Source organism: Cervus elaphus, chromosome 9, assembly GCF_910594005.1.
Source record: "Cervus elaphus chromosome 9, mCerEla1.1, whole genome shotgun sequence".
NCBI lineage: Eukaryota > Metazoa > Chordata > Mammalia > Artiodactyla > Cervidae > Cervus > Cervus elaphus.
The window spans coordinates 107171164-107184095 of record NC_057823.1 but is presented as its reverse complement, the minus strand read 5'-3'; the positions used below and the strand labels follow the sequence as shown (position 1 = coordinate 107184095).

The window sequence follows — 12932 nt, the reverse complement described above, 5'->3', positions numbered from 1 at the left end:
CAAATCTGCCTCTGATTAATTAATCATTTTAATCTTGACATATGACTTTGGTTTTTATTGTTCATCCTCTCTCCTCCCTGTTCTACTTTCTTTTCTCTTTTATACTTCAGAGATAGGAATGAGTAGCATTGTTTTTGAACTTATCTATATAGCTGGCCTAGATGAAATAGAGATAATTGATATCTACAGAGAGATTCTAGTTTGCATTTTATTCATAAGACAAGAACCACTATTGAAAATGACAATAATGATAGAAGAAGCAGGGAGCAAGAAATGCAAGAAATCTGAAATAATATAGAGAATACTAGAAAGCCAGAAGTAAAAAAGTACATGAAATCTATCATTCTGTACATTGAAAATGAGAAAGAAAAGTTTAGAGACAAAGAATTAAACTCTGTGGGCCAAATACACAGAAAATAAGGAAAGAAAAAAGATTAACTTTGAGAAAATTTTATGTGAGTCTTTAAAGTGCTATGTGATAGAAATTTTTTAAATGGCCAAAGAAAATCCTTGTGAAATACAGAATGCCATTTCTTGAGAGAAATCCTAGTTATTCAGAGAGAAAAATCGCTTTACTTACAAAAGAATGAGAAATAAACTGACAGGACAGTTTCTTAACAGCAACATGGGACGCTTAGAAAGCAGTGCCTTCAATCAAGCAGAGGTTGGAAAAATGATCTTGTTTTGAACATAAGTCAAGAGTGTGATGGAAAAAGGAAATATTTTGATATGGAAAGACCCAACTTTTACCTACTTACGTAAAATTCCTAAAACAAATGCTTGAGAATCTTCTAATAAAGACAAAATGAACACACCCCTGTTTCTGAAACAAAAGAGGGGAGAACATGGGTTTCAAATCAGGGGACCTCACTCAAAACACAACCACAAGATAGCCCAGAAGTAGTTGGATCTTGAGAGCAAGTAGACTCAGTTTTTATCAGGATGTTGGAGGGCTCCAAAAAGAATCTTTTAGAAAGAAATGGATTTATGTTGAAAAGAAGTATGATTAAGAAACAGGGAGATTTTCATGATTTCTGTACTCTTACCACTTCTCTCTCTCAGTGGCATGCTCTGATGAGGCTTCTGTGTTTGCCGTTTTACCAAAGACGCCACTGTCAAGAGCTCCAGTAACCTTGCCTGTTGCTAGGTCTAGGGTCAGTTACAGATCCTTGCCACACTTTTCTTTTAGCAGCAGTTTGGCCCAGTGGATCAGTTCTCTGGTCTGAAGTGCTTGCTTCATTGGCGTCCACACTCCTAGAGTTTTTCCTTTCTCTCACCTGCCTCTCTCACTGCTTAGTTTTCCAGATACTTCTTTTTCCCTGACCTCTTAATTTTAGAAGCCATCTCTAGCAAACCTTTTTTGAGTATTAATCTATATCCTAATAACTCCCAAATTATACTGGCAGTTCAGAATTCTCCAGTCAACTCCAGCCTCTTATTTAACATTTCTACTTGGATATCTAATAGATATCTCAGATTTAACACATCCAGAAGTAAACTCAGTATACTTTCTCCAAACCTGCTGCTTCCACAAATTTTCTACATCAGGTAGTGGCACATCTGTTTTTCTAGTTGCCTAGGCTGTAAAAGTTAAGAATCAACCTTAGATTCTTACTTTCCTTCATAATCTATATCAGAAAATTTTGTTGCCTCTGCTTTCAGAATATATCCACTATCTGGTAAGTTCTCACTGCCTCTATTTTTACCCTGGTCCAAATCACTGTGATCTCTTGTCAGTATTTTCATAGCTTTCTCACCAGTCTCCCTGCCTTTGACCATGTTCCCCTTCAGTCTAAACACAGTAGCCAGAGTGTTCCTTTTAAAACCAGTTAGGTAATGTCTCTTCTGAGAACTATTTGGTGGTTTTCTGTCTCACTCAGAGTAACACCTACATTTCTTGTATTGGACTTCCCTGATAGCTCAGCTGGTAAAGAATCCGCCTGCAGTCCAGGAGACCTGGGTTCGATCCCTGGGTCGGGAAGATCCCCTGGAGAAGGAAAAGGCTACCCACTCCAGTATTCTGGCCTGGAGTCATAAAGAGTCGAACCCGGCTGAGCGACTTTCACTTTGACTTTTTTGTCTTACCCTGTAAAGACTTACATGATCAGTTCCATTTTACTCCCTCATCTCTAATTTACTTCCTGACCTCGTCTGTTACTTTCTTGCTCATTCCATTCCAGATTTCTTGCCATGGTCACTTCTGGGAATCCTGACTTCAGAGTCTTCCTTTTATACTGCTGAGGATGTTCTTTCCCGCACATGTGGCTCCTTCTCTTACAGGTGTTTGCCCAGTGACCCCTCCTCGGTGAGGCCTTCCCTAACTGTGCTGTTTTAAACGGCACACTCCTCGCAGCCTTGGAGTCCCTGCTCTCTTTTGCTCCAGATGTTGGCTGTGGGCTTCCCAAGTGGCTCAGTGGTAAAGAATCCGCCTGCCAATGCAGGAGATGTAGGAGACACAGGTTCAGTCCCTGAATGGGAAAGATCTCCCTGGAGGAGGAAGTGGCGGCCTACTCCAGTATTCTTGCCTGGAAAAGTCCCATGGACAGAGGAGCCTTGTGGGCTGCAGTTTGTGGGGTTGCCAGAAGACTGGCGCCACTGAGTGACTGAGCACACACACACTTGAATTGTCTAACATTTATTTCTTGTTTGTTATGTTTAGTGTCTGTACCCCGTACTACAATTTTAGGAGGGCTTAAGATGGCAGGAGTATTTGTCTATTTTGTTCATTTTTATATCCTCAGCACTGAAAATAGTGCCTGGAATATTGCCTTGTTTCAGAGAAAAGGCTTTGGATAAAATATCCATGAACTTAAATCCATGGCCATCCTTTAAATCTGCCATGTATTGTACTGTGATTCTGCGAAGATTCAAGTTATTGCAGATTATTTTTCTTATTATTAAAACAATATTAATCAGAGCTTGTATTTTTGCCAGTATGGCAGGATTATTTTTTTTTATATTCCCTTACCTTTTAGCTATTGTGAACAGTCTGACTTGATTCAGCAATATTAGAGCAGTAAACAGCCTATTGCTGGGTTTGTAATTTATATGGGAGAATGTGTATGTATACTTTTATGTGTGTTAATTTATAGCTAAGTGTATGGCTAGACAGATAGCATATAGATTTAAATTAATTTTCAGAGCTGTCATCTTCTAATAACTTTAAGTTGGTTGTGGGCAATTAGCAGTAGCTCAAGTGTTAAGGCATTTAAATAAAAAGCTTAGCTCTTGCCAGACTTTAAAAAAAGGCACAGGTTGTAACTTTTAAAATACTAAATAAGTGGATTAATTTCAAAACATGAAGTTTTCATATGTTAAATGGTAAATTTTTAGTTTTCCTGATTTAGAATAGGTTCTTCTTTGGGATTAAAATATCTGGTCAATTGACTCTTCTAAAAAATAGTCAATATATCATTTTTTACACTTATTGTCATAAGCCATTATACATTCTTTAAATGAAGTTTGTGTTCTTAGGGTTAACTTCTTTTAGCAGTGGCAGGGCTAAGGGAACTTTAGTGTTTGATGGAGAAGCAAAGGTAGCATAGTTTGTAGTAGATGCCCAAAGTACTATATAATGTAAGTTTGGTCACATACCCCAATGTGTGACCTAATACATTTGCTAATATATACTTCTCCTAATATATTTGCTTATGTACTTATAAATTATTCTTCTGTTATCATCATTGTCTTTCTTAAGGATGATACATACTTAAGGCAAGGTTTTCCAAGAGGATATCTAAATGTTTTCAAATAGCCATCTTCATACTTTTCAGATTTTTTTGATTGCCTTATCAAATCCAATGTATATTTCTGTGTTGCTATGGGCAAGCCAAGAACTTCACTAGAACTATTAGTTTTGCCATTTTGTTTTGTGCTTCTGTTTCATTAATGTTGTGTTTAATCTGTGATTTCTTTGTAGGAATCTTCTGCAGCTTATCCATTGTGTGAGTAAAAACTAAATCACATCCATAATTCCACTGAACTGGGCACACGGAAACTGCCATATATGTCACAGTATACTGAAAAAGAGCCAGCAGGTAAGCAAAGTCTGCGTTACTTACTCTAGATTGAGGACTTCATATTTTCCCCTCTGGATTCCTTGAGTACTGTATATGATGTTTAATCTTGGTCTTATTTACGGCCAGTTTCACTCCATGTATTGAATATTTATAAAGCTTAATTTATAATTTTTGATACAAAATGAGTATAACTAGAAATTGTTAATTTTCTTTTCCTACCCCATTAGCATCTATTGTGGTTTACACTTTGGAGACTTTTTTTGGAGGTGTTAAAGGTACTGGTTCTGGAGTCATCAATTCAGTTCAGTTGCTCAGTTGTGTCCAACTCTTTGTGACCCCATGGACTGCAGCACGCTAGGCCTCCCTGTCCATCACCAACTCCTGGAGTTTACTCAAACTCATGTCCATCAAGTCAGTGATGCCATTCAACCATCTCATCCTCTGTCGTCCCCTTCTCCTCCTGCCCTCAATCTTTCCCAGCATCAGGGTCTTTTCAAATGAGTCAGTTCTTCACATCAGGTAGACAAAGTATTGAACCTTCAGCTTCTGCGTCAGTCTTTCCAATGAATATTCTGGAATCATACTGGGTCATTGGACAGGGTACTTAAATAATCCATTTAACCCTAATTTTTTAATTTTTAAAATAAAATACAGTATCCATCTCATCAGGTTTGTGAAGAGATGAAGTAATAATGCAACACTTGGTATTATATGTTGTAAATACATGTGCGTTTTTCTTTGTGCTACAGTTCAGTTCAGTTGCTCAGTCATGTCCGACTCTTTGTGACCCCATGAACCACAGCACGCCAGGCTTCCCTGTCCATCACCAGCTCCCGGAGTTCACCCAAACTCATGTCCATCGAGTCAGTGATGCCATTTAACCATCTCATCCTCTGTCTTCCCCTTCTCCTCCTACCTTCCATCTTTCCCTGCGTCAGGGTTTTTTTAAATAAGTCAGCTCTTTGCATCAGGTGGCCAAAGTATTGGAGTTTCAGCTTCAACATCAGACCTTCCAGTGAACACCCAGGACTGATCTCCTTTAGGATGGACTGGTTGGATCTCCTTGCAGTCCAAGGGACTCTCAAGAGTCTTCTCCAACATCACAGTTGGAAAGCATCAGTTCTTCAGCGCTCAGCTTTCTTTATAGTCCAATTCTCACATCCATACGTGACTACTAGTAAAACCATAACTTTGACTAGACGCACCTTTGTTGGCAAAGTAATGTCTCTACTTTTTAATATGCTGTCTAAGTTGGTCATAGCTTTTCTTCCTAGGAGAGTGTCTTTTAATTTCATGGCTGCAGTCATCATCAGCAGTGATTTTGGAGTCCCCCCAAAATAAAAGTCTGTCACTGTTTCCCCATCTATTTGCCATGAAGTGATGGGACCAGATGCCATGATGTTAGTTTTCTGAATGTTGAGCTTTAAGCCAACTTTTTCACTCTCCTCTTTCACTTTCATCAAGAAGCTCTTTAGTTCTTCTTCACTTTCTGCCATAAGGGTGGTGTCATCTGCATATCTGAGGTCATTGATATTTCTCCTGGCAATCTTGATTCCAGCTTGTGCTTCATCCAGCCCAGCGTTTCTCATGATGTACTCTGCATATAAGTTAAATAAGCAGGATGACAATATTTAGCCTTAATGTACTTCTTTCCCAATTTGGAACCAGTCTATTGTTCCATGTCCAGTTCTAACTGTTGCTTTCTGACCTGCATACAGATTTCTTGGGAGGTAGGTCAGGTGGTCTGGTATTCCCATCTCCTTCAGAATTTTCAACAGTTTGTGATGATCCACACAGACAAAGGCTTTGTCATAGTCAGTTAAGCAGTAGTAGATGTTTTTCTGAAACTCTTCTGGCTTTTTCGATGATCCAGCGGATGTTGGCTATTTGATCTCTGGTTCCTCTGCCTTTTCTAAATCCAGCTTGAACATCTGGAAGTTCATGGTTCACGTATTGCTAAAACCTGGCTTGGAGAATTTTGAGCATTACTTTACTAGCATGTGAGATGAGTGCAATTGTGTGGTAGTTTGAGCGTTCTTTGGCATTGCCTTTCTTTGGGATTAGAATTTGTGCTTAGAAGCAATTATGTTTTTTATTTTAATGCCCTAAAATGGAAATATGTAACTTTCATTTACTGACTATTCCATATACTGTGAGGAAATATTTTGCTTATTAGTTCCTGCATAATATATGTCAAATCCAGTTGACTAAGCAAACTTATTCTATATGTAGATGTGAGATAATGTCCTGTTTAGTAAAAGATGCTAATCTTTGCTGTTACATATCCCTTAGGCATCAGAAGTTAGTACTTACGTTGTTTATATGTTTTTGACTTTTCTTACCATGCGTATAACATTGGTAGTTTTGAAAAGTTTGACTTGGCTCACCACTGTTTTCTTTTGGAGAGTTTTACTTGACCCTAATCTTTGGGATATATTTTATTGTGGTCCAGTTGATTCTTTGTAATAGTACAGATACCATTAAAGAAATTACTTGTGAGAAACCTAGACAGCATATTAAAAAGCAGAGACATTACTTTGCTGACAAAGGTCCATATAGTCAAAGCTGTGGTTTTTCCAGTAATTATGGGTGGATGTGAGAGTTGGACTATAAAGAAGACTGAGCGCCGAAGAATTGGTGCTTTTGAACTGTGGTGTTGGAGAAGACTCTTGAGAGTCCCTTGGACTGCAAGGGGATCCAGCCAGTCCATCCTAAAGGAAATCAGTCCTGAATATTCATTGGAGGCACTGATGCTCAAACTGAATCTCCAATACTTTGGCCAGTTGATGTGAAGAGCCAACTCATTAGAAAAGACCCTGATGCTGGGAAAGATTGAAGGTGGGAGGAGAAGGGGATGATAGAGGACACGATGGTTGGATGACATCACCTACTCAATGGACATGAGTCTGAGCAAACTCTGGGAAATAGTGAAGGACAGGGAAGCCTGGCATGCTGTAGTCCATGGGGTCACAAAGAGTCGTACACAACTGAACAACTGAACAGCAATTTGACTGGAATTTATTCACTTTTAATGTAATTGAAACCATCATATCATATGTGAGTATTTCACTCAACAAATCTGTATTGAGCAGTTGTTCATATGGTACTTAGATAATTTGAAGGATCATTCTCCAATCCTTCAGGAGCTTTTACAGTATAGTAATTTGGCATGTGGAAAAAATTGGGGGTAGGTTATGTTATAAAAATCTGCAGTATCTTAAAGGAACCAAAAAAAGATATTTGAGGGAGGGATGAAGGGGGGTCACATAACTCTCATAAAGTAATATGCTTACTTTTCAAGTATGTTTTGTATTACTAGTAAGGGGCACTTGGTGTTCAGTAGCATATGATTTGACAGATAATAGCAACATATGTTGAAACACTACCCCAAATGTCACAAGAAAGCCATTGCTGTGCCTCTTATTTTTAACTCTGTTTTTTTAGCAATGGATCAAGACTCTACCAAGGCTGCCTGGCCTAAACCAGCAGGAGGATATCAGACAATTACAGGCAGGAGATATGGCAGAAGACATGCATATGTCAGTTTCAAACCGTGTATGACCAGGCACGAAAGAAGCTTAGGTCGGGCTGGTGATGACTATGAAGTGTTGGAACTGGATGATGTTCCAAAAGAAAATTCCTCAGGTATGCGGCCTGGAATTATTTAAAAGCTGTTAATAGCGATGTAAGAATTGATCTTGTGATGCTTGAAATAGTGAGTGGGTTTTATGTGTGTCTTGAGTATAAATGCTGTACATTTCCTAACAATTTCTATTTTAAAATTTTCTATTGAACTTAATAGTATATACACAGAAGATGGTCAGTTGTTAATCTATAACTGCATTGTCATTGCAGTGATTACATTGTCACATCACTTCGCCAGAGAAAATGTTCAAGAAAAACAATTATTTTTTTAATGTGCACTGAGTATATTCTCCCCTGCATATTAAATTTAAATAGCTTTTTTGTTGTTTGGTTTTATTTGTATCTCTAAATAATTTAACTTGGTTAATTTGATATTTTTAGAATCATTATAAAAAATACAAAGGTCAAGTAATAGTTATTTAATTAAAATTCCTTAATTATTCATTACTCAAAAAGTATTTTGCATGTATCCATGTACTATGGCTTCCCACGTGACTCAGTGGTAAAGAATCCACCTGCCAGTGTGGAGAGGCAGGTTCGATCCCTGGGTTGGGAAGATCTGGAGTAGGAAATGGCAACCCACTCCAGTATTCTTGCCTGGAAAATCCCATGGACAGAGGAGCCTGGTAGGCTGCAATCCATGGGGTCGCAAAAGAGTTGGTCACACTTAGCAACTAAACAATAACAACAATCCGTGTACTATAACTACACATTTTTGGACTGGAATGTCAGTTTCCTCTTATTCTGAGCAAACTTGATAATTCTAGGATTTTTTTTTTTTTCTGTCATTTGTGTACAAGAATATGAATTATTAGCTAAGGTCATTTTGCTAAAGAAGCCTTTTTGTGATATGATAAGACTTACCTGTAGTTATTTATAATTTATAAAATTTTGTTTCAACAGGTCTTGGTGTCTTTATTTTTTTTAATTATACATTAGTGTAAAAGATAGTTGTGCTGAAAGTAATTTGTAGGGTATATAGCATTTTACTCTTGTCTCATAGTTCTTAGAAACTGTGACAAAGAGAATCAATATATTGACTTTTTGTTGTTTTTCAGTCATAGCTGTAACATAACTGAAGTTAACTCATTGTAGATATATTATAATAGTTCATTTTGGGGATAGAAATTTAATATTATGTATCTAGTGACTGAGATAATCTACTGAATTGACATAGAACACAATAGAGTCTCATTTCTGTTAGATCTGTTGTCTGTTCTTATAGCTATTATAAACAATTTAAAGAAATCTACATGTAATAAAATAATTTTAAGTTTGAATTGCCCATTCCAACAACTGGAAGAGTAGATTGATTATCCTGTGACTTCTCTCAAGTCTCTCATTAGTCTCTCTTTTAAATATCTTGTATAGAACATTTTAAGTATTAGGATTTAGGTGAAAAACCTACAGAAGATGTCCAGAGAGAGAGGATATTGAGAGGCTATACAATGGCATAAATGAACTCATAGGGTAACCAGTCTTCCCTCTCTGTTAAATTTGGGAGTGTGGAAGCACCAGTCAGAGAAATTCACTCATATTCTCAAATAAGTAATAATTGGTATGGTTTCTAGTTAAAGAGTCATTATTAAATGTTATCTAAATTAGCCCCTCTAAATATGTTTTCTTTTGTTCTCTGTGAAGGTTCCAGTCCACTGGATCAAGTTCATTCTTCTTTACCCAGTGACCCTTCATTTGAAAAAAGTGAAGCAGAAATTCCCATTTGTGATACAGCATTGAATCAAACCATTGAGAGCACTCCATCCTCTGCTGCGGTACCTCACAGCGAGGAAGGCAGGGAGCCCTTAGGAAGCAGTACAGATCTTCACCATCAGTCTGAGGGAGAGTATACTCCAGGAGTTCGTAATGCTTCGAGTGTCCAAAATGGAGTTACATTGGTTCATACTGACTGTTATGATCCAGACAGCAGACATGGAGAAGATGATGACCATCTTCAGCTCTCTGCAGACGTTTTGGAAGGTGGTAGCTATCAGGAAGCACTGGGCAATACAGTATTTGAGTTGGAAAATGGAGAGGTAGAGGCATACACTGGTCTTTCACCAACAGTTCCCTCTTTCAACTGTGAATTAAGAGATGAGTTTGAAGAGGTAGATTCAGCACCTTTAGTGAAAAGTTCTACTGATAATACTGAGTTTGTCAGTGAGAACAATCAGGAGTTTCAGAGGTCCTCTTCTGAAGATGAAGTGGTTAGAAAGAAACAACAAAATAATACTAGCCAGGAGAGACAAAGAGAAAATTCAACTGAAGATTCAGCCTGTGCTCCCAGGCATATTTGCAGTGAACAAAACACCAATGATAGGGGCAAAAACCAGGGAAGTTCTCTTGAGCAGGTGGTGAGGCCCAAAGTTAGGAAAGTGATAAGTTCAAGCCAGGTGGACCAAGAAACAGGTTTTAATAGGCATGAGGCCAAACAAAGAAGTGTTCAGAGGTGGAGAGAGGCTTTGGAAGTTGAAGAAAATGGCTCAGATGACCTCTTAATAAAATGTGATGAGTATGATGGAGAACATGATTGTATGTTCTTGGATCTGCCTTTCACAAGAGTTACACAGAGGGAAACAGAAGATAACCAACTAACAACAGAAAGTGGAGCCACAGTAAGGCCAGAGGTTGTGGATAACACATTTTGGAATGGCTGTGGAGACTATTACCAACTGTATGATAAAGATGAAGATAGGTAAGTTTTGTGCATTGCTTTGTGTGAGATTGTGTAGTGAGCAAAGTGGTTTATTTTCTAGTACCATTTATGTTTGGTGGATGGGCTCTCTGCCATGGTCATGGAATTAGCTATTTTGACTTACCATATATTTTAATTTACCAATTGCTAACCATGCATACTGGTTAGTTTTTCATAGAAACTCTGAGGTGTTTCAGTAGTTTGTGGAACTTATAAGTTCAGGTAATAACTATTCTTTATTAAAAAAAGGATAGTGATACTAATTATTTCAATTCATGGTATTTCAGTTAATACTGATCAAATGCAAGGTAAACATTTGTTGTATTTTAAAAAATTTCTTATGTTAAGCCAGTCTGGGTTTAAAATGTGGTTAAGATCGAGGAAATTTTGGTTGATAATATTGCATTAACTTTGCCAGTATTTATTAATATCACCTGTTTATTCTTCCTGTTGTTCCTATCAGTTTATTTTTTATTTATTTTTATTTAGCATTTAATTTTCATTAGTAACTTTATGTGATACATTTGTTATTTTCCACATTTGTAGATGAAACTGAGGCATAAGAGTATTGACTAACTTCTAAGGTCACAAAGCTAGTAAAACGTGGACCTGGAATTTGATTGTCTCCTTACTAACTAGTCTCTCTGTTCTTCACCACTGTAGTTTACTGTTTTGAAGTTTACTTTTCTTATAAAAAGCATTCTGATTCCTCTTACATAGATTCCTTTTTTCCCATACTATAAGACAACAGAAAGAACGGAGAAATGGAGAATTTCTTTGTCCAGCTGCTGACTTTTTAGTACCCCAGAGTCTAGACTTCTGTTCTTTTAAGCTTGTGGTAACCCTTGCAATGCTCAATTGCAGTGCAATTGCAAGATTTTATCAATGTAAAGAAATAATGGTTTTTTTTTAACTAGAAAGTTCTGCAAAGGAAGAAATTTATCCTTAATGAATATGAATGCATTTTATATATTTTCTTTCACATCATAAGAGTAATAAATTGTTTTGATTTTTTTTGGATGTATGAATTAAGCTTCTGTAATAAAGCATATGTAACTCGTAGAAACAATTGAAATATTTCTACTGTTATCTTGAAGTTAAGAACTTGTTCCTGACTGACTTCTGCTGTTTCAGTTTAGGTGCACAGTCTTTTATCCAAAATCCATAAAGTTCTAAAAACAGAAATTGACCACAAAACCTGACTAGTATTAACTTACTTGGTTGCAGATCTAGATCTGAACTAAAATTAGGCCCTTTTTCAAGTATTCATACATTTTACTGAAGAAATATGAAAACATTTGATTTCTGGGTGCTGACTTAGATTCCACTGGTAATGTTAAGTAGTATTTCTAAATCTTGAGGAGGGGCAGTTGAAATTCTAAATTCTGAAACATACTCAGCCCTTAGGTTTTTGGATTGGATTGTGAACCTCTGTTAGACCTTTAGATTACTATTAAAAATAACATAATCTAGATATCTTATGGTTTGAAAGTATAAGGTTGGTGTACTTTTTTTTACCACATTTTTCCTTCTTTGAAGGAATTCATTTAGCTTGGCTATGCTTTCTCCACTATAGATACATTAATCAAAAATAAAAACCTCCTTAGTTTTTATTTTGTAGTCAAGCCTAATGTCATTTAATGAAGTTGGTGAAATATTTACGCTGTTTGCCAACCACAAGAAAAAGGATAGCTTTGAGTCTCAGGTTTTTGTATTTTCTCTGCTTTATAAAACTTAAAGATGATACACTTGAAGAGTTTTCTCATCATATTAATATTATAATAGCTACAAGTAGAACTCTTTTATCAAGAAAATAAACTAAAATTTACTGTGACATTTTAAGGTATAGGATTTTTTTGGCCACTTAAAAATATATAGTTTATTCTTTATAAGTGGAAAATATTTTAAAGAATGTATGTTCGCTTCCCTGAAAAATTCTAGATGATCATTTAATCACATCTGAAACATTATACTTTATGGGATGAGCATTGCAGCTGGTGGTGTTACTCTGAGCTGTTTGACAGGAACTGAACACCACCTTATTAAATTAGAACTGCAAGGGGAATTTTAATAGGCAGCATATAATTACCAGACTTGGAATTAGACCAAAGAGCTGAGGTTCATACTCGGCTCTTTTGAAATATACCCTGAGAATGTTAATAACTGTTTGAGAACAAGATCTTGAGTTTAAAAGAGCCTTTGGGCTATGGCAGCAGATTTTAACCTTGGGCCTAATTGTTCTGAAAATAGGTGTGCCATCTCCTGACCACTTCTTACAGCACTTAAGTTTTTTTTTTTCAGAGTTTTTCTGTCCCTAGGCCTTACCCTTGCTTAAAAGGTAAGAAACCTTACCTTACCTAATGTAAACATGTCAGGACAACTTTTTGTTGGTGGTGACTTTGGGAGAATGAAAGGAATATGAGTTGATTTTGATTTGATTTATTTAAAAAGAATTTATTGAAATCCTTCTAAAGGTCACATTTTGTTCCAGGTACTCTGTAAATACAAATAATAATGATCCCTGTTGCCTTGATCTTCAGCAGCCTTATGAGAAAGACAGAATATACAGATAGTTA

General features: G+C 36.7%; 1 protein-coding gene across 1 annotated transcript in view; it reads left to right on the top strand.

Annotated features, from left to right (window-relative positions):
- PJA2 (praja ring finger ubiquitin ligase 2) overlaps nucleotides 1-12932 on the top strand; it is a 70495-nt gene that overhangs the window by 15765 nt on the left and 41798 nt on the right. The window contains exons 2-4 of the mRNA XM_043913762.1: nucleotides 3920-4037; nucleotides 7464-7664; nucleotides 9306-10356. Of these exons, the coding sequence (XP_043769697.1) occupies nucleotides 4007-4037; nucleotides 7464-7664; nucleotides 9306-10356 (1283 nt within the window). The 5' untranslated portion in view covers nucleotides 3920-4006. The remainder of the gene's footprint in view (nucleotides 1-3919; nucleotides 4038-7463; nucleotides 7665-9305; nucleotides 10357-12932) is intronic.